The sequence below is a fragment of the Oryctolagus cuniculus genome, chromosome 8 (assembly GCF_964237555.1).
Source record: "Oryctolagus cuniculus chromosome 8, mOryCun1.1, whole genome shotgun sequence".
NCBI classification, from domain to species: domain Eukaryota; kingdom Metazoa; phylum Chordata; class Mammalia; order Lagomorpha; family Leporidae; genus Oryctolagus; species Oryctolagus cuniculus.
Window position 1 is genome coordinate 41,668,252 of NC_091439.1, and position 27,699 is coordinate 41,695,950.

The 27,699-nt window shown below is 39.9% G+C and overlaps 1 protein-coding gene and 1 long non-coding RNA gene across 11 annotated transcripts in view; one reads left to right on the top strand and one right to left on the bottom strand.

The window, feature by feature from the left end:
• The window catches only part of AFG2A (AFG2 AAA ATPase homolog A), a 303,723-nt gene that overhangs the window by 264,860 nt on the left and 11,164 nt on the right, over positions 1-27,699 (bottom strand). For 8 of the 10 annotated variants that reach the window (XM_002717260.5, XM_051819827.2, XM_070047622.1 and 5 more), the window contains 7 exons: positions 27,462-27,619; positions 22,495-22,553; positions 20,293-20,937; positions 18,920-19,049; positions 17,980-18,036; positions 16,725-16,848; positions 14,622-14,877 (listed from right to left, as the gene is read on the bottom strand). In XM_002717260.5, the coding sequence (XP_002717306.3) occupies positions 14,622-14,877; positions 16,725-16,848; positions 17,980-18,036; positions 18,920-19,049; positions 20,293-20,937; positions 22,495-22,553; positions 27,462-27,619 (1,429 nt within the window). The remainder of the gene's footprint in view (positions 1-14,621; positions 14,878-16,724; positions 16,849-17,979; positions 18,037-18,919; positions 19,050-20,292; positions 20,938-22,494; positions 22,554-27,461; positions 27,620-27,699) is intronic. The other 2 variants (XM_070047623.1, XM_070047624.1) reach the window with 1 other exon arrangement.
• LOC138843495 (uncharacterized) lies at positions 21,372-27,614 on the top strand. The gene is made up of 2 exons (XR_011378260.1): positions 21,372-23,522; positions 23,860-27,614. It is a non-coding gene; the product is annotated as an uncharacterized lncRNA (long non-coding RNA).

A 27,699-nucleotide genomic window follows, 5' to 3' on the forward strand; every position in this document is an offset into this window, starting at 1 on the left:
CTTGGGCTATCACATCCCATTTTGGAATATCTGGGGTCAAGTCTTGGCTCCACTTCCTACTCCAATTTCCTGCTAAGTGCACCCTTGGAGGTAGCAGGTGATGGCTCAAGTACTGAGCAGCCTAGGAGAAAAGGACTGACTTACTGGCTCCTGGCTTTGGCCTCTCCCAGCCCTATCTCTTGCAAACATTTGAGGGGTGAAATCAGTGGACAGTAGATATTTCATTCTCTTTCTTTTCCACTTTCAAATAAAATGAAAAGTAGATAGAAAATTTTAAGAATAAATAAAGGCCGGCACCGTGGCTCACTAGGTGAATCCTCTGCCTGCGACACTGGCACCCCAGGTTCTAGTCCCGGTTGGGGCGCCGAATTCTTTCCCGGTTGCCCCTCTTCCAGTCCAGCTCTCTGCTGTGGCCCGGGAAGGCAGTGGAGGATGGCCCAAGTCCTTGGACCCTGCACCCACATGGGAGACCAGGAGAAGCACCTGGCTCCTGGCTTTGGATCGGTGCAGCGTGCCGGCCGAGCAGCCATTTGGGGGGGTGAACCAATGGAAGGCAGACCTTTCTCTCTGTCTCTCTCTCTCTCACTGTCTAACTCTGCCTGTCCAAAAAAAAAAAAAAAAAAGAATAATAATTGAAAGAAGTGGTCTAATAATTTTCCTGCCTTATTTGTTACAAGCATATTTTATAAAAGCATAAAATCTGACAGTAGAGAAGACAAATTATTTCCATTTGAGGAAGTTTTGAAAAGGCAGGCAAAAATGTTTTTATATATAATATTATAATATAAATTATATTTATAAAATAACAAAACCTCTATGATTTCTAATACAAATGACAGAATTTAGAGCTGGTCAAAATCCCCACAGCTATGAGGACAAAAATAAGGTAGCAATAATTCATGAGAGGGAAAAAAAGCTAAGAAATAAAGGAGCATAGAATTTTCAGAGGTTAACAAATGGTAAACTACAAATTCTGATTCTGTAATGAATACAGGACAACATATATACATAAGCATTTATACCAATGAGCAATCATTTTTTTTTTTTTTTTTTGACAGGCAGAGTTAGACAGTGAGAGAGAGAGATAGAAAGGTCTTCCTTCCATTGGTTCACTCCCCAAATGGCTGCTACAGCCAGGGCGCTGCGCCAATCTGGAGCCAGGAGCCAGCTGCCTCCTCCTGGTCTCCGATGAGGGTGCAGGGCCCAAGGACTTGGGCCATCCTCCACTGCCTTCCAGGGCCAGAGCAGAGAGCTGGCCTGGAAGAGGGGCAACCGGGACTAGAACCCTGGGTGCCAGCGCTGCAGGCGGAGGATTAACCAAGTAAGCCACGGCGCTGGCAGAGCAATCATTCCTAAAAGCATATTTTCAAAACATCTTCTTACTAAATTGTCATGTAAGTTTGATTATAAATCATTTCTGGAAAATGAATCTTAAAGCCGTGCTTTAGGAATGGGTGTTGCTGCACGGTGGATTAGATAAAGCTGCCACTTGGGCAGCCGCAAATCCGTATCAGAGTGGCTGGGATTGAGTCCTGCTTCTGCTCCTCATCCAGCTCCCTGCTAATGTTCCTAGACAACAGCAGATGATGCTTAAGGACTTGGTGCTTGTCACCATGTGGGAGACCCAGATGGAGCTCCTCACTCCTGGCTTTGGCCTGGCCCTGCCCCAGCTGTTGCAGACATATAGAGTGAACGAGTAGATGAAAGATCTTTGTCTCTGACTTTCCATCTCACTGTCACTTTGTCTTCCAAATAAATCAATCACTAAAACTTTTTTTTAAAGTCTTGATTTATCATTTATTTATTTTTTTTTTTTTGACAGGCAGAGTGGACAGTGAGCGAGAATGAGAAAGGTCTTCCTTTGCCGTTGGTTCACCCTCCAATGGCCGCTGCGGCTGGCGCACTGCAGCCGGCACACTGCGCTGATCCAAAGCCAGGAGCCAGGTGCTTCTCCTGGTCTCCCATGGGGTGCAGGGCCCAAGCACTTGGGCCATCCTCCACTGCACTCCCGGGCCACAGCAGAGAGCTGGCCTGGAAGAGGGGCAATTGGGACAGAATCCGGCGCCCCGACAGGGACTAGAACCCAGTGTGCTGGCGCCACAAGCCTGGAGGATTAGCCTATTGAGCCTATCATTCATCTTATTCTCTAGACAGGAATGCAAAATTCTATTGACTGTTTCGAAAAATAAAAGACGAAAATGGGGCGTTACTGAGCATATTCAATCAAGAGTCAAAAAATAAAGGTTTTAAGTAAAGGCACTCTAGCCAAGTAAACAGATTACTTTATACACAACCACTTACTTCTGTCCCCTATCATAAATCAGAGTCATCAGTATGACTATGTGCTGAGTACCATAACCCTTCCTAACGAAGCACTGGGATGCAGAGGGTTAAGCCTACACCTGCAACACTGGCATCCCAAATGGGTGCTGGTTCAAGCCCCTCATGCTCTACTTCTAATCCAGTTTCCTACTAATATGCCTGGGAAAGCAGCAGAGGATGGCCCAAGTTGCACATGGGAGACAAGGGTGAAGCTCCTGGGTCCAGCCTGGCCTACGCCTAGTATTTGGGGAATGAACCATCAGATGGAAGATCTCTCTGAATCTCTACCTTTTAAATAAAAATAAATCTTTAAAAAATAATTTTAAAACTAGCTACAAGAAACAGCATAGCACTTTAGATAGTAAGAAGCCCTGTAAAATAATTACAGAGCAATCTTATACATATGAAAAAAACATGCTTTATTTAAACCTAAGCCCCAAGGGAGCATTTAGAGCAGAGGGTTAAGACACCTACATCCAGGGTCTAGCATTCTAGAATAGGGGTATGGTGTGTTCAGACTGCCACCTACTAAACCAGAATCCTATAAAGGTGCTGGACTAAGTTTCTGCTGATCCACTTCTGATCCAGCTCCCTGCAAATGCAGCAGATGGCCCAAGTCATAGGGTCCTTATACAGGTATGCAAGGCCTGGATGAAGCTCTTAGCTCCTGGCTTTGGCCTAGCTCAGCCCCAGCTGTTACAGTCATCTGGGGAGTGAACCAACAGATGGAAGATATATCTCTGTCTCTAACTCTACCTTTAAAAAAAAAAAGACACCTATATCCAACACAGGAGTGTCTGGAATGGATTCCCAGCTCCAGCTCCTGATTATAACTCTCTGGCAATGCTTACCCTGGCAGCAACAATGATAGCTAAAGTACTGAGGTCCCTCCAATCCCCATGAAAGGCAGACCTGGATTGAATTCCTGGCTCCCTCTCTGGCCAGGTCCCTTGCAGGTATTTGGAGACCAGGGCACCCTGATCTCAGATTGGATCTGTAAATGTTAAGTGTGTAAAATTTCCCAAGAATATACTCATGCACATGAAGACTGAAAAGTAATATAACAAAAACCTAAAATTCCCCTTTTTAAATTGTATTTGGAGTCTTAAATCTCCTTCACCTCTCTGTTAAATATAGACAAGGCGGTAAGTGTAAGTAGACAGAGGATAGGAATTCTGTTTCTTTGTCTCTCTCTCTAAAATAAAATAAACCTAACTCCAACTCAATTTATGTGTCGATATATGAGAAGACAAAGTACAGAAGATTGTCAGAAAAGAATATAGAAGTTTCCTCATTTCTAAAAGCTACAAAAACATAACGGTGGGTCTTAGAAGTTCCTTCCATGGGGGGCTGGCATTGTGGCATAGCAGGTGAAGCCACCACCTGCAATGCCAGCATACTGTAAGGGTATAGGTTACAGTCCCAGTTGTTCCACTTCTGATCCAACTCCCTGCTGGCACAGAGGTTGGGATGCTCCTTGGGACTCCAATATTGGAGTGCATGAGCTCAAATTGCCGGTCCACTTCTGATTTCAGCTTCCTGCTAACATCTACCCTGGGAGGCAACAGATGATGGTTCAAGCTTTTGGGTCCTTGCCACCTATGTGGGAGATCTGGATGGGGTTCCTGGCTCTTGGCTTTAGCCAGGCCCAACCCCAGTTGTTGCAGGCATTTGGGGCGTGAACCAGAGAATGAAAGCTCTCTTCCTCCATCTCTCTCTGTCTCTCTGCCTTTCAAATAAGTAAATATTAAAATTAAACATCACTGGAGGGGCCAGCACTGTGATGCAGTAAGCTAAGCCTCCGACTGTGGCACTAGCCTCCCATATGGGCTCTGGTTCATGTCCCAGCTGCTCCTTTTCTGATTCAGCTCTCTGCTTATGGCCTGGTAAAGTAGTGGAAGATGGCTCAAGTGCTTGGGCCCCTGCATCCATGCGGGAACCCGGAGAAAGTTCCTGGCTCTGGACTTCAGATCAGCCCAGCTCAGGGCGTTGTGGTCATCTGGGGAGTGAAACAGCAGATGGAAGATCTTTTTCTCTGTCTCTCCCTCTTTCTCTCTCAAATAAATAAAATCTTAAAAAAAAAAAATTACTGGAGCTATTAAATTAATGTAATTAACTCTAGGTCTACTACTACTTCACCTGTGACTTTAATAGCTTATTTAGCCACCAGATATCTCATTTTTAAATGAAAAGTTAAAACATATTTTATCTAATTATTTAAATTTAAATAATTTATCTGTGATGTTACATTTAAATTACAGCCATCAACCATTCCTAATCAGAACACACTGGAACCTAACCCAAAAGATTAAATTTTTAAAAAATACACATATTTTTAGAAACTAGAAAACAATTAACTAGAGAAGCGAATGGACATATGTACATCATCAAGGAATATAGCTCAGAGCAAGCAATCTATAACATTTCCTTTTCTTACTAAGTCTGAACTTTTCAAAATATAAACAAATACAGACTATATTCTCAAGAAAACATAACTTTGCAACAAAAAACAGTTGTGGTTAATTAAACAATAGATTTGTCATCTTGTTTTATTTTCCAATGCTCTAGAAAGTTTTGAGAAGAGAAATAATAAAACAGAATAAAAGGGAGAAAGAGCAAAGTGCCTTAGGCAAGCCTAATGTAAATGCACTCTTTCCAATGTAATAACTTGTTCCCCCTAGCTCCACGTCAATAATCAGATACAACCATTTCTGGACAAGAGAAATTATTCTGAATTCATGACCTTCAAAACCATCTGTCCAGATACAATCAACAAACAACTTGGCCCACCCATAGAGAACCCTAAAAATGTTATATTCAATGGTAGCTAAATTATGTTAATTTTGAGAGTGCAGTTAAGTTTCCTTATTAGAAACAATGAACTTGCTTATTCAGAGGAGTAATGAAGCGTTTTAGAATTAACACCTACCACCTACCAGGGCCTGCATTGTGGTGTAGTGGGTTAAGCCATTGCCTGTCACGCCAGCATCCCATACCGGCACCAGTTGGAGTCCCAGCTGCTCCACTTCAACCCCAGCTCCCTGCTAGAGGGCCTGGGAAGCAAGGGAAGATGGCCCAAGTACTTGGGCCCCTGACACCCACATGGGAGACCCAAATAAAGTTCCTGGCTCCTGGTTTCAGTCTGATCGAGCCCATCATTTGGGGGAATGAACCAGCAGATGAAGATCTCTCCCTTTCTCAATCTCTTTCTCTCCCCTTCCTACCTTCCTCCCTTGTAACTCTCTCAAATAATTCAATCTTAAAAAAAAAAAAAAAAAAACCTACCTTAGAGAAACTTAACATGAAACATGGGTACCTCAATCTCAGATCTGAATTATAAATATTGAGAATAAAATTTTCTAATAATATACTCATACAAATGAAAACTGAAAGCAATGTTACAAAATTCTAAATTTTTTTTTTTTTTTTTGACAGGCAGAGTGGACAGTGAGAGAGAGAGACAGAGAGAAAGGTCTTCCTTTTGCTGTTGGTTCACCCTCCAATGGCCGCCACAGCCGGCCACCGCGCTGATCCAAAGCCAGGAGCCAGGTACTTCTCCTGGTCTCCCATGGGGTGCAGGGCCCAAGCACTTGGGCCATCCTCCACTGCACTCCCGGGCCACAGCAGAGAGCTGGCCTGGAAGAAGGGCAACCGGGACAGAATCCGGCGCCCCGACAGGGACTAGAACCCGGTGTGCCGGCGCCACAAGGCGGAGGATTAGCCTAGTGAGCCACGGCACCGGCCTAAATCTCCCTTCTTAAAAATATACTTTCCTCAGCTGGCGCCGGGGCTCGCTTGGCTAATCCTCCACCTGCGGCGCCAGCATCCCATATGGGCACCAGGTTCTAGTCCCAGTTGCTTCTCTTCCAGCCCAGCTCTCTGCTGTGGCCCGGGAGGGCAGTGGAGGATGGCCCAAGTGCTTGGGCCCCTGCACCTGCATGGGAGACCTGGAGGAGGCAGCTGGCTCCTAGCTTTGGATCGGCGTAGCTCCGGCAGTAGTGACCATTTTGGGGGTGAGCCAATGGAAGGAAGACCTTTCTAGACTCTTTAGTCTCCCTCAATTCAATGTTAAGAACAGGCAAGGTGATAAGTATCAGTTACACAGGTCTCTTCCATTTCTCACTTTTCATTAGTAGAAAAAGAAATCAAACAAGAGTACCGTAGTTCTAACCTCATTTATATTACAATGATCACTGTGCTTAAACTGATCACAGGAGCTAGCATCTCATCACATTCCAAAATTCCTTTTGTTAAGTAATGGCACTATGGAAGGCACATTGTTCTCCAGACCTAAACCTCAGGTCAAAGCTTATACCTCACTACTCTTTAGATGCCAAAAAAAACAGTCTCTCCTCATTTGTGAAAGAAGGATGTATACTAAATTATCTCTTAGAGGTTATTCTAAAGTATCCAGATTAATTAGCTTCACCCTTCCCAGGTTTCAACAAACTTTCCTGATAATGTAGCTTTTAGTTTCATATTTGTGCTATCAAAAAAAAACATGTTGACTAGACCTCATTTTTGTTTGTTTATTTAAATGTCAGAGTTAGAGAGGGATAGGGAGAGACAGAGACAAAGTTCTTTGATCTGCTGGTTCACTTCCCAGATGGCTGCAAAAGCCAGGGCTGGGCCAAGCTGAAGCCAGGAGCACAGGAGCTTCATCCAGGTCTCAAATGTGGGTTGTCAGGGGCCCAAACGCTTGGGCCATCTTCAGCTGCATTTCCCAGGTCATTAGCAGGGAACTGCATTGGAAGTGGAGCAGCCACAACTTGAACCAGTGCCCATTTGGGATGCCAGGACCACAGGCAGAGGCCCCAAGACCTCAATTCTTAAGCTGAGAGAGGCTATAGGCCCACACTGGGGTGGTAGACTAAAGCAGAGCCCAGGAAAGATGAGAGAAGCCAGGAAATAGTCTGATTTGGTTTTTACTTAAGGGGAGAGGGCTGCCTGAGGGATGGAGAGTCAACTGAATTCATCTCTTTTCCATGGGAAGTACAGAAACTCCAGTAACACACCATTCAATCTGAGAAGGTAACTGACAATCACTACTTTGGCTCCTTCAACTCTCATTCACCCCTCAACTAACTGCAACCTCACAACTAACCAGACAGAAGACACCACTAAAGCTTCTCCCTTCTGAGGCCCCCTGACCTCCCAAGAAAGAAACTAACCACTTTATGACTGTGGTCTCTGTAGATCCTAGATCCACTATATTAGCTGTATGATCTTAGCAAAGTTCCTCAACTTCCACTGGTCGTTTCTTCAACTATAAAATAAAAATAATCTCAGGGTTGCTGAGGAAGAAATATATTAGTGCATCTAAGGTACTTCAAACAGTGGTGGAGACACTGCAAGTACTCAGAGTTAACTAATATCACATTATTTCTTCATTTCATTTGAGTCCCTTCTTTCTTTGAGTTTTCTTCCCATCTCTCCAAGCCATTCCTCTGACTCCTACACCACCAGATCTTGGTTAACAGCCCAATCTTCAATGGCAGTGCTCCCCAGGACCCTTTTGTTCTCACGGGCATTTTGAAATTCTGAAACCTTTCAGGTCATTCACATAACACCCCACAGTTCTGTAATTTAGCTGCAAAACAGCGGCACTTCCCTCTGTATCTCAAGTTCAATGAGGACAGAGGGTCCAGGTCAGTCTTAATTCTCAGAGGTAGCCCCAACACCCAGTGTAGTGCCTGACTCAATAATGAAATGAATGAACTCTACTTACTGTCTACCTGTATTTCATTCATTTCTGTCTTCAGTCACCAGGTAGCCACTGGCAATTGCCAAACTCACATTTGTAATCCACATGTCTCCTTATCTCTAAAACTGCAATTCAAAGTCCTGCACATTAGGCAATATCAAGAATAAAGGGGGGGGGGGGGGGAACCGTAGCACAGTAGGTTAAGCCTCTGCCTGCAGTGCCGGCGTCCCATATAGGCACCGGTTCTGGTCTTGACTGCTCTTCCCATCCAGCTCTCTGCTATGGCCTGGGAAAGCAGAAGAAGATGGCCCGAGGCCTTGGGCCCCTGCACCCATATGGGAGACCGGGAGGAAGCACCGGCTCTGGTCGTTACAGCCATCTGGGGAGTGAACCAATGGACAGAAGACATTTCTCTGTTTCTCCCTCTCACTGTCTGTAACTTTACCTCTCAAATAAGTAAATAAAATCTTAAAAAAAAAAAAAAGGGAGGGGGGTGGGAAGAATAGGCAGGAAGATGGTACTTCAATAACCCAGACATCAGCTGATAGCACGAACTACACTGGCACCAATAAAAGTAGTTTTAAAATTTGTTTTTAATATTTAAGAAGTCAAATGCTGAATAAATGTGAAAACAGAGCTGACAAGATCCATAAAGAGTAAAGGAATAACATGACAAGAACAACTCAAGAATAATTTATTTAGATAGACTGGTTTTATTTTTGTGATTGTTTTAATTAGGATGAAAACCTTTCCTCAAGTTTTATACTTTTATAGCCTTGGCAAAACAACCCAGAAAATTTTCCACTAGCAAAGTAAATGGTATATGTCATTTAGAGTTTAAACAGAATCAAAACTACCACCTGTTTTTCTGAAATAAACCATTCAGCACCAGTCATTTCACATGAGTAACAAAAGTAATATTAAATACTTCCTTCACGGTATATCTCTCTTAAATAACAGCCACAATACTTATGCAAAAGAAAAAATCCTATTATCATAACCACAGCATTCTATCACTACATTTCAGAATTACAAAACAGAAGGGAAAACGCATTCTTATGAGATATTATGCTGCATAATTACTGGTTATTTATTCAGTTACAATAACATTGTCCTTTGTAAAGTACCTTAATTAAGAGTGACAACTTGATGTACACAACAAGGAAATTTCTACTCCTACTTCTGCTGCTCTTCTGCAGGCCTACAGTGAATTCACATGTGGGATTAGGTGTGTCCAGGAAGAGAGGAGCCTCAGCCTTGCCTATGTATGGCATGAAGCCTTCAAGTTCAGCAAGAAAACTTGTCCAGGAGACCATATCTATAACTAGTCTGCAAATTCTTAGTGATGCTCGAGACTTTTCCTCACCCAGATTCAGTAAAAATCATTACTTTTGTAAGGTAAAGGGTTCTGCCACATGTCCCACATCTCTCACATCAAGATAATCAAGAACACTTCATACTATATCAGGAATACTGTCATAATTTCAATACATTTCTATGAGATAAATGTAAAAATACACATAAAATATGAGAATTTAAAAAAATTTAAATTCTTTCTATAAGTAAAGGGGAAAAACATAAATTGATACTAATCAAGAAACTATACCACCATGACCACTTCTGCCACATTTCTAAGAACTCTTAAAAAGCTATCCCTATCAGCTGATCAGGAGGCAGATCTCAAGATCTGAATGGCTTGCCCAATGTCCCTCAGCTGATAAAGTGCACACCTTAAGGTTTCTCGTATCCCCACTATTTCAATGGATTTTATTTTAAAATACTCAATTCTTATAGAATCAAGTTTCATTCTAACTTAGAATTCAAAAATTGGTGAAATGTTAGAAAGACAAACTTTCTACATTAGACTGTTATATAGAGTAAATGCTTCATATGTTCCTATTAAAATAAGCTACAGGAGAGGTGACAGGGAGCGCTAACAAGTTATAAATATCAGAACTCTAGCCAAGACAGATAAAATTTTCTACCTCACAAAAAGTTATAGCAATTAGATTCCATATTGTTGTAGGACCTATTTAAGTGCTATAATGACAACATTATTGTTTAAAGAGTCTTAATTCTTCCTGTTCTGTGATGCTATCTTATCAAGGCCCAGGTATCTGGCATGAACATCTTGAAAAGATGTGTAATCAATAAGGATGCTAAAGATAAATTGTTAGATATGTGAAGCAAATACTTCCTTTCACTGTAAACAAAGTGACGGAGTCCACTTCTTGAAGAAATCAAGCTCTATTTATATTCTCTCTCCTGAAATGGCACAGGCAGCCTTAGAAGGATAAGTTTATAATAAATCCCTATATTTGGAAAACATTGTTGCTAAGCATCTTCTAACATTCAACAGAGTTTATATAATTCATGTCACTGCTACATAATTAACATTTCATGTTTTCCAAAAGAGTGCAGAATGCTTATCTATGTCGTTCATTTAAAACATTATAAATTTTGAGGGAATTAATAAAAGGCTATGCAACTAATTAATTAGAAAGGCAGTCTAATCCCAGAAGGAATACAAACATAGACATTAAATGTCAGGATGTGTTAGAGCCTCGCTTGTAAACAGCTTGTCCACTTGAGATAAAACATTTCAAAATGCAGCTGCTCTTTGCTAAAAAAGGTGAGCCACAAAACATTATATCGTTGCACAAGTCATGACATATCAAACCACACTCTAGCTCAAAAATTAATTATAAAGAAAATGTAACATGTGAAAATAAGCTTCCCATCCAAGCATCAATACTGAACATTCTATCTGCTCAAATCATGGCAGATCGAGTGTTGAAAGCAACACTAACCACTGTGATATTTCCAACTTTCAAATTCATTATAGGAACAAAGTCAAAAGATGCAGGATACATTTTATGACACTCAAAAGATTAGAAAAGTTGAGAGTAAGCATACTATAAGATGTACTATCATTCTTACAAATTATGGAATAGATTGTTAACCTTGTATCCTCAGGAAAAACATGCATAATGTATGTACAGACTACCGACACAATATACACACACAGTAACATTTTGATTTCAACCACACTGTGCAGGAAAGCACACCTATGTGTAAAGTTACATTCAGACAAACGGGCCCTACTGAAGGATATGAAGGCCACATGGTACGTAGGCAGCTAATGAAGGCTAGGATTAGTAAGTAATGGGGATACTTCCTGGTTGGTCTTTCCCATTTCTTTTTCTAACTCTTCTTATCCTTTTACCCTCATTTCTTCCTTGCTTTCCTTCATATCCTGGATAGATCACTATTGCAAGGGCACTAAAATATCATTTATTCCAATTCTCTCAATTTATAAGTGGAAAAAACTAAAGCTCAGATGAGGCAAAGATCACAAGCCTGATTGGAAAGGTAGGTCTATCCACCTCACGATACTTGCCCAGTATTGTGGTGCAGGGGTTAAGCCACAGCCTGCAATACCAGCTTCCCATATGAGTACCAGTTCAAGTCACTCCTTGTTTGTGCCTGGGAAAACAGTGGAAAATGGCCCAAGGCTTTTGCCATCATGTAGACACAGAGTTCCAGGCTCCTGGCTTCAGCCTAGCTCAGTCCTAGCCATTGTGGCCATTTGGGGAATGAACCAGCAGATGGAAGATCTCTCACTCTCTCTCCTTCTCTCTTAACTATGCCTTCAAACAAATAAATAAATCTTTACAAAAAATTCTTTAGTTACAAACACTATTTATAATATTAATATTATTTACTAAATATTGTAATATTAATAAATTAATAATTATTTATATTATAAATATTATTTATTATTTATAAATCTAATTGTTATTTATTTATTTGAAAAGCAGAATGACAGAGAGGGAGAGACAGGGAAAGACAGAGATTATCCATCCAGTAGTTCACTCTCCAAATGGCCAGAAGAGCCAGGTCTGGCCAGGCCAGAGCCAGGAGCTTCATCCTAGTCTCCCATATGGATGGCAGGACCCCCAGGACTTGGGCCATCTTTTGCTGTCTTCCTAGGAACAGTAGTAGGGAACTGGAGAGAAAGCGGAGCACTCAGGACTTGAATTAGCACTTTAATAGGTTTTCCAGGTTGCAAGTGGTGGCTTAACTGCACCACAATTCCAGCCCCCTAACACACATTTCTTAAATGTCACTCTGCTATAAAAAGTTAAGAGTACGACATTACATAATATACCATATACTAGTATTCAGGACAATAAACACAAAACCATATGTATTTTCCCTACATTCATCTTTTTAAAAACTATCTTCTTATAATGAATTATTACTAGGTCAGGGAAAAATACATCTATTCAATACCTGGATGGATATTTTCTGCTTTATAAGTGGATCCTATCCTTTGTTTCATATATTAAAATTAAATCATAAAGCTTTTTATCACTCTGAAAAACATCCATGTTTTATTATTTCATTTGCTTGATGAGTAGAAAGTAAAATAACCCTAAGTTTAAATCCTTACCTTGTCACATACTGGCTGAGACCTCTGCTAAGTCTATTTATCTTTATAGCACATGCTTAGTAAGAGGATTAAACGAAAGAATGTTTTTCCTTTCTCGCCTTCTCACTCCCCGGTCTGTAGAACCTTTTTCTATTTAACCATAGCATTTCCTTTTCCCATTGAAGTTAACTACATTTCCCATATTTTTATGAATGTTTTATTATTGCACTACAAATCTTTTTCCTTCATCAGACTATGTTTCTGCACAGCAAGAATCCTCGAGTACATGAAATGCATCAAAAGTAAAAAATGTCTGGGGCCAGCGCTGTGGTGAGGGGATTAAAGCCCTGGCCTGAAGTGCCGGCATCCCATATGGGCGCCGGTTCAAGACTTGGCTACTCCATTCTGATCCAGCTGTCTGCTATGGCCTGGGAAAGCAGTGGAAGATGGCCCAACTCCTTGGGCCCCTGCACCCACATGGGAGACCTGGAAGAAGCTCCTGGCTCCTGCCTTCGGATCGGTGCAGCTCCAGCCGTTGCAGCCATCTGGGTAATGAACCAGCAGATGGAAGACCTCTCTGTCTCTACCTCTCTCTGTAACTCTGTCTTTCAAATAAATAAAATAAATCTTTAAAAAAAAAATGTCTGGTAAAGGATGTGGAAGACTGAATACTTGCCTAGACACCATGCACAAGTCCAAATCAATGCTAACACAGTTAAATGGATCATCATTAAATGATCATCTAAGGGAATAAAGGAAGCAAAGCTACACAATGACACTACTGCTTCCTGATCCCTAAGAAATCCATTTTTATGACCAGGCCTATGACTCCATGTGCAGTTAGAAGTGGCACAGAAACTAGAGAAGAACGCAGTCCTTCCTGTATTCATAGACCGTAATGTACTGAAAGAATGTTTTTATTTGCCTTGGTACACTATACAACCTATAGTCTCTGATTACCATGAATGGTCTAACCTGGAAATTGTGGTGATGATGAAATACAATGAAATAAATCACATTTTCCTCACCGAAATGAAGATACTCAAAGATTCCTAAATATTTTTCCAAGTTTTATTTTCCTACCTTCTTTTCCTTCTCTAATCTCTCTCCCACACACATCAAGCCAGATAAAAAGGATGAAAGGACTAAATGGAAAGTCTTCAAAGCCCACCAAGTTAGAAAACCATCAATCAATGATTTGGAGGTAAAAGTCACCATATCTCTAAACAAAAGCTCTAAAATAACTAAAATCAAGAGTTAATCTTTCTTCAAAGCACCTTATAAAGAAGAAAATGCAGAATGCTACAACTGTAAAAAAAATTCCTCCCAAGTATAACAGGACATAGAAACATATGCCCATACAAAAAAAGGGGGGGAGGTAAATTTAAGGAACCTCAGATTACCGACAGACTATAGATGTTTTGTGGTATGCCCAGCCTTTAAAAATTACTAGAAAACAAACATATCATCTCAGACTCAAAAAAAAAAAAAAAAAAAAAAAAAAGAGAGAGACAATCAGATTCTTTTCAGTACATTATTACCTTGGTGGGTTAAGTATTTCAACCACTTATAAAAACTGGCTTCATTTGAATACAGATTTCATAGTTAAGGTTACTCTGAAGAATTGTACAAACAGTAAAAAGGTCTTAAGGGCTTCCAAAGTAACTACAGCTATGCCGGGAAAGACAAGGAGGCAAGTGATTAATAATAGCCCTTAAACATGTTCAGAGTAAAAATATCACTGTCACATTCCCTGTAGAATTACTGAGCTTTGCTGAGTAATGTTTAGCACGTCAACATATACCAGGCTGCTTAATGAAAATTGTGATCCTCTTGCAGACACTTTTCCCTAATTTCCATAGCATAATATTAGAAAATATCATCGGCATCAATACTGTCAGCAATGCACAAGATTACATGTGTGTTTACACTTAGGAAGTCTGGAAGGATATGTGGTTATTTGAAGGAGGTATGTTTAAGGGTTTTCAAAATATCTTCTTGGTAATTTTCTGAATCATCAGCTCTTTTTCCAATAAATATATATTTTAATTAAACAAATAAAGTTATTCCTATTAAGAAATAAGTGAGACATAAATTATCAGCATGTAAATAAACTGGAGTTAAGGACATCACAGACACACCATAGCAAACCATGCTCACCTGCTTCATTACACAAAGCTTTCAAGTCTGCTCCAACATATCCATGGGCACTGTTAGCCACCTGCAGCAGCTCAGCTTTAGTGAGCAAATGGGGTATCCTTCGAAGCAGTTTCTGGAGAATGTCTAACCGGTCCTGAGCATTAGGAACTCCAATCTCAACCTCTTTATCAAAACGCCCAGGTCTTCGGAGTGCTGCATCCAAAGCTTGAGGACGATTCGTGGCCCCAAGGACCAAGACCTGTCCTTCACTTCCTTCCTAACAAAATAAAGTGAATAAAAATTGCATATTTTTCAGAATGTCCAAAAAAGGAGGATGGGAGAGGCAGTCTATATAAGAGGGATAGACTGAATTGTCCACGCAATGAGGTCCTATCTCTTACACCTTTATTACCCAGCGGCTATAATGTTTCTTTCCATGAAAAGTCTTCCAAAACTTACCACCCACTCTAAGTGATGTCTCTATAACTGCTGACACCTTTGTACCATTCTTATAAATAACATATGATATTCTACCTCAAGGTTATTCTGTTTAATTGTTTTAGGTAGTCCTTTCCCCTCCCGCTTTGAAACAAAGATTATGAATTACATATTATTCAGATAAAACAAAGCCCTACTGGGAAGTTGTCTAAAAAAAAAAATCTTCCTCACGGACTTTCTTCTTTTGATAAACTTTAAATTCCCCCAAAAATACAAACAATATAGTCAATATCTGAGTACCAGTCACTCTTGACTATGTATGTATTTCTACTCTCTGAAAATAAAATTAACTTACAAAGAACTATGATCCTGATACGCCACTTGTATAAAGTATCCAATATTTTATCAGGTGACCCAAGAAGAATTTTGCAGAGACAAGCACAACTGGAATGTGACTTATCTAAGAAAATTCAAACCTGACCAATTATACTAGATGTGCCAACAGAAAATGTATGGACTACAGTGAACTGATAAAACACAAATTCACAACAAATACAAGCACTTAAATATTTTTTGGCCAAAACATCAGCATCACCTGCTGTTAGTCCTGCCTGAAGGCCAAGAACAGCATTCCAGACTGGAATCCTCTGACATGTCAGAGACAGAGGCAGCAAACTGACATGTCCAACAATGAGCCTTCTAAATGATTTCCTGTTCACCAAGGACCCTTTCAGTTATAATACCACTCTCTAGGTATATTTGCCTTCAGGGTGAAAATACGGTCATCAATAAATGAAGATATTTCATCTGCTTTGTTATATCTGTTATTATAAAGGCTAAACTGGTGGCCCAGTTTATATACCAGTCTCTTAAGAGAACTGTTACGAGTCAGGCCTCAAGGTTCCACCCAGCTTCACAATGTGACAACTTTTTTCTTATGTATCCTTAAAATTTTTAAGTCTCTCAGAGAATTTTTCTTCATTCCTGTTATGTAATCTTATGGACCTCCTTTCATAATTAGCAATAAGAATGTATACCCAAGCAGACAATCAGAGAATAATGAGTGACTTCTTTATAAATATTATACACAGCCAGGCGATGTGGTGCAGTAGGTTAAGCCACCAGTTGGGATGCCCACATCCCATATCAGTACTGGTTCAAGTCCCAGCTACTCCACTTCCCATCTTGCTTCCTGCTTTTGTATCCTGGGAAGGCAGCAGATGATGGCCCAGGTATTTTGACCCCTGGCATCCATGTGGGAAACCTGCATGTTGCTCTGGGCTCCTGGCTTCAGCCTGACCCAGCCTGGCTACTGCAGGCTGAAATGATTTTTACAAGAATAAAAAGATTCATAAAATTCCTTCATAAACCTCCTAAAATTTAGCTTGCTGATTCTTCTATACTGCTTTTTGCCTTAGGTTTTTTAAGTTAATACCATTTATAAAAGAAATCCATCATATCATATTATTTTATATGCTGGAAAAACATGCCAGGTTATATTGTTCTAGCATTCACTAGTCTACTGAAGCAAATTATTTCCTTTAGTCTTTCCTCTAGTTTCTGTGGCTAATATTTTCCCCTTACCCTGGAATATTTCAGACACAGTCAACGTTTGCTGCTATATATATATTAAAGTATATGAATAAGAACCAACTCATCCCTACACAAGGGTAGTGCTATACTTACTGAACCAATACCATCCATCAGGGTTAAGAGTGAAGCTACAACTCTTTTCTCCACTTCATTCTGAGCCCCCTCTCTTTTAGGACAAAGTGCGTCCAGCTCATCAATAAAAATAATTGCTGGCTGCCTTAAAAAAAAAAAAAAAGGTAAAAATGAAACTTCTGATTTGCATGTCTTTTTAAATTTTACTAAGTTTCAGTTTTTTATCTGATACCCAATTTATCAAATTTAGGACTTACCTAGTAATATACAAAGGCATTAGAATGTTGATGCTAAAAAACTTTATATTAGTTTTAGTCCAATTAACTCACCAACCTCATATTCTAGTTTATCCGCCCTCAATTAAAAGGCAGACTTTTGAGAGAAGTCTATTGTCATTGAGATGAGAGTACAGGCACAACTCTCTCACTAGCGCCCACTAAATTATTATGATCAGATCAATTCAGAAGTTGAGGTCAGAAATATCCCTTGGAACAGGTTTAAAGCCCACAGCATACAAAACAGAAGCACCCTCTTCTTTTTAACCTTTTAAAAAAGGAACTTTCAAGAAGTTCAATTCTCCTATGAAATGTTGTAAATCTTCTCACAAGAGGAAACCTCAACTACCATTAAGACAACAAAAACACACTTCCTAAATATGGTGTAGCACTAAGTTTCAAATGTTCAGTATTGGAACTACAAACTTACTTATTTCATCTACTATTCCTGGAGAGGGAAATTTTTAAAATAGCAGCTTTTCTGAGAAAAGCAGCAATATGATATTAAATACCAAAACAATGAAATAGACACACAGTCATATTATGAATACTATTGCAACAGGCCAAGTTATAAAATACTCATTGTGCTGTAAAAATCTAGCCTGAATTCAGGAATAATCAATAAATTTAAAAGATTGGCCCCATCTGAAGCAAAATATAATGAAGACTGAAGTATAAAGGACAATGATAATGCAGGCTACCTAAGGGAGTTAATAAACTGGATGTTCCCAAGCACCCTCAAGAGTCATAAAATTATATGCTCAAGCAAGGTCACATGATTTACCACCCTATCTTAATTCATCAACTTTATGTACTTTAACAGATCACTGCTCAAACTTCTAAAAATAATATTATATAAATTAGACAGAATTTCCTTAGTTCCATAATCTGTTTCTAATACTATCACTTTTTTTAAAACTATTCTTTATGCTTTGTATAAAGTGTTAGTATCTCACTTTAATACTTTTTTATTAATTTAAAAACATAAAATTAAAGAATACCTTTGAGTGGCTTCATCAAATATCTGACGTAATTTTGCTTCAGTCTCACCATAGAATCTGTAACAAATAAAATCATTTAAGGAATATTTCTTAATGTTTTCAAGCTTTGTCTCTAAAGGCAAATATTTCTAAAATATTTTAAGTTACATTCAAAAATCATGTTTCTACATACTAAAAATCAAATTTAAAATGTTCAGTGTATGACATACCCAGGTAGAACACCACAGAACCATTTTTAAAAACCATCTTTGAAGGGTCAGTGTTTGGCACAATAGGATAAACTTCCGCTTGCACACCAGCAACCCACATGGGCGACGGTTCAGGTCCTGGCTACTCCACTTCCAATCTAGCGCTCTGCTAATGCGCCTGGGAAAGCAGTGGAAGATGGCTCAAGTGCTTGGGCCCTGCACCCACGTAATAGATGGGGAGGAAGCCCCTGGCTCCTGGCACTGCAGACTTTTGGGGAGTGAACCAGCTGATGGAAGACCTTTCTCTGTCTCTCCCTCTCTCCGTAACTCTGCCTCTCAAATAAATATTCTTAAAAAAAAAAAAAAAAAAAGGTTGAAGGCTGGCGCCGAGGCTCACTAGGCTAATCCTCCGCCTGCGGCGCCAGCACCCAGGTTCTAGTCCTGGTCGGGGAGCCAGATTCTGTCCCGGTTGCTCCTCTTCCAGTTCAGCTGCCCAGGAAGGCAGTGGAGGATGGCCCAGGTGCTTGGGCCCTGCACCCACGTAGGAGATGGGGAGGAAGCCCCTGGCTCCTGTCTTCATATTGCCCCAGCTCCTGGCACTGCAGCCTTTTGGGGAGTGAACCAGCTGATGGAAGACCTTTCTCTGTCTCTCCCTCTCTCCATAACTTTGCCTCTCAAATAAATATTCTTTATAAAAAAAAAGGTTGAGAAGTATATTTGATAATATTAACTTCAGTGAATCATGCACCTACTTGCTTATAATTTCAGGACCATTAATTACAGAAACATAGGCTCCAACTTCATTACCAATGGCTCTGGCAATCATTGTTTTTCCAGTACCTGGAGGACCATAGAGTAACACTCCTCTAGGGGCAGGAATTCCTATGCAAAAAACAGAGAACATTGGATTCATCATTATTAGGTTTCTTATAAATACTGTCAAGCAATTCCAAAGATGAGTTATAAAATATAAATTTACCTTGCAACACAAGAGGCAAACAAGAGTGTAACCTTCCTGCTTCCCCACCTCACCCACACAAAGATATACTAACCAGGCCAAACACTGACCCCTGGAAGTGACTTGTTCTTTCTGTACACCACAGATCAGGGGGTGTGTAATGGTTAAAAAAAAAAAAAAAAAAAGGGCCAGTGTTGTTGGTGTAGTAGGCTAAGCCTCTGACTGCAGTGCCGGGACCCATATGGATTCCAGCTGCTCCACTTCTGATCCAGCTCTCTGTTACGGCCTGGGAAAGCAGCAGAATGATGGCTCAAGTGCTCGGGCTCATGCACCTGTGTGGGGACCCAGAAGAAGCTTCTAGCTCCTGGCTCCTGGCTTTGGATCAGCCCAGCTCTGGCTGTTGCAGCCATCTGGGGAGTGAATCATCAGATGGAAGACCTTTGTCTCTCCCTCTCACTATCTATAACTATCTCTCAAATAAATAAAATATTTAAAAAGAAAAACAAAACAAAACCAGTCATCCACATTGTTGCCATGCCCCTTCCCACAAAGCACAGTTCAACAATAAGAATACAAAGTATAGACAACATGGACAAAAAAAATCAACCAGCACTAATCCCAATTTTCCTTCAACTAACTCAGACAGTATCGACGTTACTATCAAAACATCAATCCAATTTTTAAAGGGTCATGAAAAAGGAAAAAGCAGAGGAAGAAAGATCATGGATCAAATACACGCCAGAGATCTACACAATTATCAAACCAGGAGAACCCATGACTTTCCTAGAAGTCAAGTCACTCCTTTACCTGCTTCAATGCAAAGAGATCTGAGCACAGCTACATTTCCCAAAAAAACAACTTGAACATTTGATTGATTTCTTCATTCATTACAGATCATTTAGTATGGCAGAATACTTATTCTAGATGCAATACAAGCAATTTGGAAATATGCTGTTAGAAGAGACAAAGCTCCCACCAACATTATAACATAAAACAACCAAAAGTATAGAAGATGGTTTTTAATGGCATCCCTCAAAGCAACTGACTTTCTACCTTGTCTGGCACTTTGAAACAGATACAGAAAAAGACATCAGCAGGCAAAACATCAGTGTAATTCACCAACTGTTCTTAGTTGGAACACTCTGGGGTACAATAAGCTATACGTACCATAAGTCTTGAAAAGTTGAGGCTGTTTGAGAGGTAATTCAATCATTTCTCTAATTGCTTTCAGCTGACTATTTAAGCCACCTATCATGTCATAAGTAACTTTCAATGAGTCATCTTGCTCTTTTGCATTTCTACGAATCTTTGTAAAATTTATTTTTGTTGTTGAAGAAATAAAATAAAAAGTATCAGTATTGCACTTTGCTCCCATGCAGATGGATTTTAGCAGTTTCTCCTCACTGTTAAATTGTTCACTGCCTTCTCTGGCAGACTCAGAACCACATTTAAGACCTGTGACTTCCTTGAGTTCAAGTCCACTGCCATCCCCAGGGCTCTGTGTAACACCCAACAAAACATCACCGGCTTTTGTTATACTTCTGTCATCTCCTGGTTTACAAGGAGTACTTCGTGATGTTGGGCTTCGGGGTTCTTCAAGATCTAACTGGCTTAGCCGGAAGGATAGATCCAGGCTACTGGTTTCCGTGCTGGACTGTTCTGAGGCCAATCCCTGGGTACCAGTCTCGGAGTCACTCTGAGGTTTTCCCAGGATCATGCCATCTGCCCCTTTCACTCGCAACACTTGAAGTTTGCACAGTCTTCCATAGAAGGTACAATATAAAAAGTTGCCTGGTAAAACAATCTTGCCATCTAGAAAACAATTTATTAAATACACGTTAGAACATTTTTTTTTACCATTTTAATGTTTAAACAGCAATTTATTTGCTATTAACAAAAAGATCCAACTGAAAACGCTCAATCAAAGGTAGGTTATAAATAAATGATTTGTATGGGGTCAGCGCTATGATGCAGTGAGTTAAGCCATAATCTGCAGTGCCGGGATCTCATATGGGTGCACATTCAAATCCTGGCTGCTCCATTTCCAATCCAGCTCCCTGCTAATGTGCCTGGGAAAGCTGCAGAGGATGGCCCAAGTTATTGGGCCCCTGCACCCACATGGGAGACCTGGAAGAAGCTCCTGACTCCTGACTTTTGCCTGGCCTAGCCCTAGCTGTTGCAGCCATTTCAGGAGTGAACTAGTGGATGGACGATCTCTCTGTCTCTCATCTCTCTCTGTAACTTTTTTTTTTTTTTTTTTTTTTTGACAGGCAGAGTGGACAGTGAGAGAGAGAGACAGAGAGAAAGGTCTTCCTTTGCCGTTGGTTCACCCTCCAATGGCCGCCGCAGCCGGCGCACTGCGCTGATCCGAAGGCAGGAGCCAGGTGCTTCTCCTGGTCTCCCATGCAGGTGCAGGGCCCAAGCACTTGGGCCATACTCCACTGCACTCCCGGGCCACAGCAGAGAGCTGGCCTGGAAGAGGGGCAACCAGGACAGAATCCGGCGCCCCGACCGGGACTAGAACCCGGTGTGCCAGCGCCGCAAGGCAGAGGATTAGCCTAGTGAGCCATAGCGCTGGCCCTGTAACTCTTTCAAATAAATAAATAAATCTTTAAAAAAATTAATAAACAACTTGAACGGAAAATGGGACCTTTTATTGCCCCATAATATACACTATCTGGAGTGAGAAGGACAAGATGATTCACTGAAATCCTCTACATGCAAAAAAGCTAAGATTCTATAAAACAGAACAAATAGCCAGGAGTTGACACACCTAAACCAACACTCCAAATAATGTTTCTCATTGGAAAGAACAAATGTGCAGCGTTAGAAGTTCTCAGTTTGGGGGCTGGCACTGTGGTGTAGTAGGTTAAGCTTAGTCTGCGGCACCAGCATCCCATATGGGTGGCGGTTTTAGTCCCAGCTACCTCTCTTTTGATCCAGCTCTCTGCTATGGCCTAGGAAAGCAGTAGAAGATGGACCAAGAGTTTGAGCCCCTGCACCCATGTGGGAGACCCAGAGGAAGCTCCTGGCTCCTGGATTCAGATGGGCTCAGCTCCAGCCATTGCAACCTTTTGGGGAGTAACCAGTGGATGGAAGGCCTCTCTCTCTGTAGTTCTGTCTCTCAAATAAATAAATAAAATCTTAGAAAAAAAAAAAGTTCTCAGTGTTACTACTGTGCCTACAGACATGTCACATACACGTATGCTCAACTGCCAATCAATTAAGAAGAAAAATGACACATGTCTGCCTTAAAAGGATGGTAATTCATTGAGGGGAATATTCTCTAAGCTATTCTGAAGACCTGAAAGACACTTCACTGCTATCCTACCACTTAAAACTTCAAACAATTTAAAATATTTGTCTCACCTAGTTTTCTCAGAATACATCCTGTCAGCTCTTGCTCATTAATTTCCATATCTTTGTCACTGTAGAATGGAGGGAGAGATAAAAATCAGCAGTAGGTATACCAGCAACTAAACTCGGGTACAAATGACATGTACATAGCTATCATATAACTAAACAAAAGAATAATAGGTTTGTAACCTGAAAATTAACAACTTACACAATTTAGGAATGATTTATACTTTTCAGATACTTCTTATACCCAGGAAAACTAACCTTTGTAATTTGGTGCCCTTAGGACCTAAATCAGTGTTCATCAAAATACTATCTTTTGTTTTTGTTTTTTAATTTATTTTTTATTTAGTAAATATAAAATTTCCAAAGTACAGTTAATGGATTACAATGGCTTCCCCCCCCATAATTTCTTTTTTTTTTTTTTTTTCAAAATACTATCTTATAGTGGATCATCCAGCACTTTTGTACTAGAATAACAATTATCAGGGTACACTGAATATAGAAAAGGGTAGATATTGCAAAATATTCATTTCTTACACAACATGTACATATACAAGTTGCATACACCTCTATGAACATGTATACAGCTATACATACATGTACACATGTGCAATATATCTGTGGGTGTGTGTATACAACAAATCATGGTGAAAACTCTTTTTTAATTGTATATCACAGCCAAAAACACACACCAAAACTAATCATCCTATTTCCAAATTTTTCTAGCTTGGAGAAAGGCTTTTATTCATAGCTTACTTCATTCCTTTTGTATAATCTATAAATTATCTCTTGAAGATAAATCCATGAGGACAGCATTGTGGTGTAGTGGGTGGAGCTACCACCTGTTATGCCAGCATCCTATATGCGCACCTGTTCAGGTAGCAGCTTTTCCACTTTGGATCCAGCTCCCTGCTAATGGCTTGGAAAAAGAAGCAGAGGATAGACAGGTGTTTAGGCCCCCTGCCATACACGTGGAGACGAGATGAAGCTCCTGGTTTCAACCTGACCCCGCCCCAGCCACTGCAGCCATCTGGGAAGTGAACCAGTAAACAGAAGATCTCTCTCTCTTTCTCTTTCTGTAACTCTGACTTTCAAACAAATAAATAAAATTCTTTAAACAAAAACAAACAAAGGGGCGGGGCATCCCGATGTGGCAGGTAAAGCAGTCACCTCCGAGGCCAGCATCCCATATGGGTGCTGGTTCAGGTCTCAGCTGTTCCACTTCTGATTCAGCTCCCTGATAAATGGCTTAGAAAAAGCAGTGGAAGATGGCCCAAGTGGTTGGGCCCCAGCCACACATATAGGAGACTTGGAAGAAGTTCCTGCCTTCTGGCTTCCACCTTGCTCAGCTCTGGCCATTGCAGCCATCTGGAGAGTGAACCATCAGATGGAAGATTTCTATCTTTCCCTCTCTTTCTGGAACTCTGACTTTCAAATAAATAAATCTTTAAAAAAACAAAAAAAAAAAAAAAAGAAAAAAAGAAAAGAGATTTAATCCTGTATTGTATTAACCTGAAGAGGCAGAAGTATGGCAAAATAGAAAAGTAGGTGAAGTATACATATTATTTTGGAGAAAGGGAAGGTATATGCCTGAGAAAACAAGGAAGACAACCTTCTCTCTGATGACAATGGTATCTTCCAGGAGAGTCGTTTACTCAAGGACGGGAAGTAGGCAGATCTCAATGTAACTGCACTTGTAAAGAAACCTGCCCCTAAAAAATTCTTAGAACATTAGCACGTTTCCTTCTCCTCTTCCATATGTAAGCAGCCTGCACCAGCAGAGGATGTCAACAGTTGTCCATCGTCTCCACATCCAACGGTGAGAAGGAGGGGAGAAGACAGTATATAACCCAGGCAAGGTTTTCTAAGAAAGCTCATCTTGGAGATTAGTGTTGTGGTACAGTGAGTTAAGTGCTGGCTTGCATCCCCGCTGCACCACTTCTGACCTAGTTTACCGCTAATGCTCCTGGGAAAGCAGCATAAGATGGCCCAATTGCTAGGGCCCTTGTCACCCTTTCAGTGGAAGACCTGAATGAAATTCCTCATTCCTGGCTTTGCTTGGCCCAGTCTCAGCTATTTCAGCCACCAGGGGAGTGAACCAGTGGATGGAAAATCTCTGTCTCTCCCTCCTCTGTAACTCTGCCTTGCAAATAAATTTATTCAAAAAAAAAAACCTCATCTGGTCAAAATCTAAATCTTGTCCTCCAACCATTTTATCAATAATACAACTTGTCCTCATTACCTGTGGATACTCTATTTGAAAATTTACTTTCTCATTAAAATTTAATTGTGCTCCAAAATCAATATTCAAGGAGCATTTGCAGTTAATAATGGACATGGCAATGTGGTAAAAAAATTTGAGTCATGTAACACCCACATTCCAGGGTAAAGTAGAGAAAGGGACCCTGTGCTTTCTTATTTCAATTCTTGTTCGGAGATGACCAGAACATGGAAACAGGAACAGGCTGTGTAAAGCAGTACAAAAAGCTCCAGGATCAGAGAGTTTGAATTCCAAGGCTGATGCCTGTAGTGCAATAGCCTCAGGGAAGTTCCTTATCCCTTATCCCTTCTGACTCTCCTCTTCACTTCGGTAAACTAAACAGAATCTACCAGAATAAAGAGATTTAAGGATTTAATATTATAATTTATGTAAGATATGTGTGTGCGTATGAGCAATGATTCAGTATTTGCTTATAGTGCTCAAGGTATTTGAATAGGACATAACTACCACACACACACAAAACAGAATCAACTACATATTCATATAAAAGAGAAAGAAATAGAACAAAGAGGAAATTCCATGAATCAAACACGTAACTAATGACAAAACTGAACAAGAATACTTCAAATAGCTCATGGAATTAAAAGGTAAGTTCATCCTGGTGTAAAAAATGTTTGCAATCCATCCATGTCTCCTTAAATGTTCAAATTTACTTCTGTGGCAGGTACTTGGCCTAGTGATTAAGATACCACTTGGGATAACTGCATCACATATTAGAGTGCCTGGCTCTGAGTCCCATTTCTGCTCCCAATTCCAGCTTCCTGCTAATGCACACATTTGGAGGCAATAATGACTCAAGTAATTGGGCTTCTGCCACCCATGTGGGAGACCTGGACTGAGTTCTTGGCTCCTCACTCCAGCTTGGCTCAGCTCTAGGTGTTGCAAAGCATCTGGAGTGTAAACCAGTGTATGGGAGCTCATTCTGTCTGCTCTGTTTCTCAAATACTTTTTTAATAACTTACTTCTATTTATAGAAATCTGAAACAAGTTACAATGAAATTGTTTTTAATTTACTAAACTAAAAAGGAGATATTTATAAAGTTATGTATAAATAGTAAAAATGTATAACTAGTTTTGCTCTTAAAAATTGGGTGCACATAAAATCATTTCCACTAGAAGGAGCTCTAACATTACTAATAAATTTCTTCAACATCAACTAAAGGATTTAATAAAAGTACTGATTTTTCCTAAATGGAAATTGACTTGTCTACACGCCGCTGCCGTATTTAAAACATTTTTAAAATAAAATGTTAAAAAACAAGTTTCAGTTCAAAACATATAGGGTCCTCTGTACCAGCCAATCTTTATTCACCTAAGATTGCCAGTGCCCTCAAGAGGTCAGACCAGTTCCTAGATCATTATCAATATTAATTCCAGTTAACTGATTACTGCAGCCTAGAGCACTGTTTTAAGACACAGTTGGAGGATTAAGATGGTTCAATCTGAGAAGTATTTTCTAACTATCTCATAAAATATTGGGCAGCCTACCATACCTTGCAGGGTGTTGGATGATTAAACAGAGGGAAAAGGATAAATGTGCAAGCGATCAAATGCAAATATTGCATGTGTTAATATACACCAAGCATCTGGTACACAGGTGGTTTTCAGCATTATGTTGTATTTCTTTCTCTTTCTGCTTTTTAATTTTTCATTAAACCCATTATATGCTCTGAAAACATTTTTCTGCTTTTTAACCAAAAAAATAACACCTAAACTCAACGTTGGAACTTAAAAAAGTAACAAAACATTTCAAATTGAAGATAAAGACCCTAGAAAAACGTTTTGTGATTCTGGTATATAACAAACACATTCCCAAAAATTATTACTAAGTTGATATTAAAGTATCAAAGGATGCTGTTTAAAATGAAATTTTGTAAGATCTGTATATACAAACTTCTTGACTTTCTTCCCAGGGAAATTATATTACTCAACTGTATTAATAGTTTATTAATCTATTATTATAATACTGTATTAATCAACTGTATTAATAGTTTGAATCTAACAATTTTGAAATAATCAATGAGTTAATTATACAATCATGCTCTTTGCTTGAGCATCTTAATTAAAAGTTATTTCACCTCACAAGAATTTATTCCTTCCTTTACAACTGTAAGAAGCCTTGTTATATGGCAATTCAAGATTAAAAACACTGCCAAATGTTCATCAACAATAATTCCTCTAACTTAAAATGTCAGAGCATTCTATAATCATGATATGACAATCCCTAATACATAAATTCTACCACACTCATCTATCTCACTTGTGTCAAACACAGTAGGCCAATATCCTCTCACCACACATAGCTATCAAGTGCTTACTACGTGGCTAGTCTAAAATGACCTGTGACACAAGTCTAACATGCTGGATTTTAAAGACTCAGTTTGGAAAAAAGGATGTATGCTACCTTACTGATTTTTTTTATAATTCTTACATGTTAAATTAAGATTTTACATATGTAGACAAATATGTGGACATGTGTAGACATAGACAAATATATAGACATGTAGACAAAATATATAGGTTGGCATATGTAGACAAATAAAATATGCAATTCTTTTCACCAGTTTCTTTTTACTGAATAATGTGGCTACTAGAAAATTGTGGAAAACTGTACGTGCAACATACATTCACAACTTCTGTTATATTTATTGTGAGCAGCACTGATCTAGACAATCATCAAAGAAAAGAGACAAACCTCAGTAACACGTCCATCTCCTCAGCTTGTAGCACGGCACCCAGCAGAGGCTGGGCTCGGATGGAATCACCAGCCCTTACTCCCATGTTCTTCTGTGCCATATCGCTTAGGCCAACCTTGCCTCCAGGAAACCCTGCCACAGGCCAGGCTGTATAGATCTGCCCAAACAGGAGAGGAAAACCTCAGGAAATAAATATATACAGTATTCCCTCAATTTACGAGAAGAATGCTAAGCACA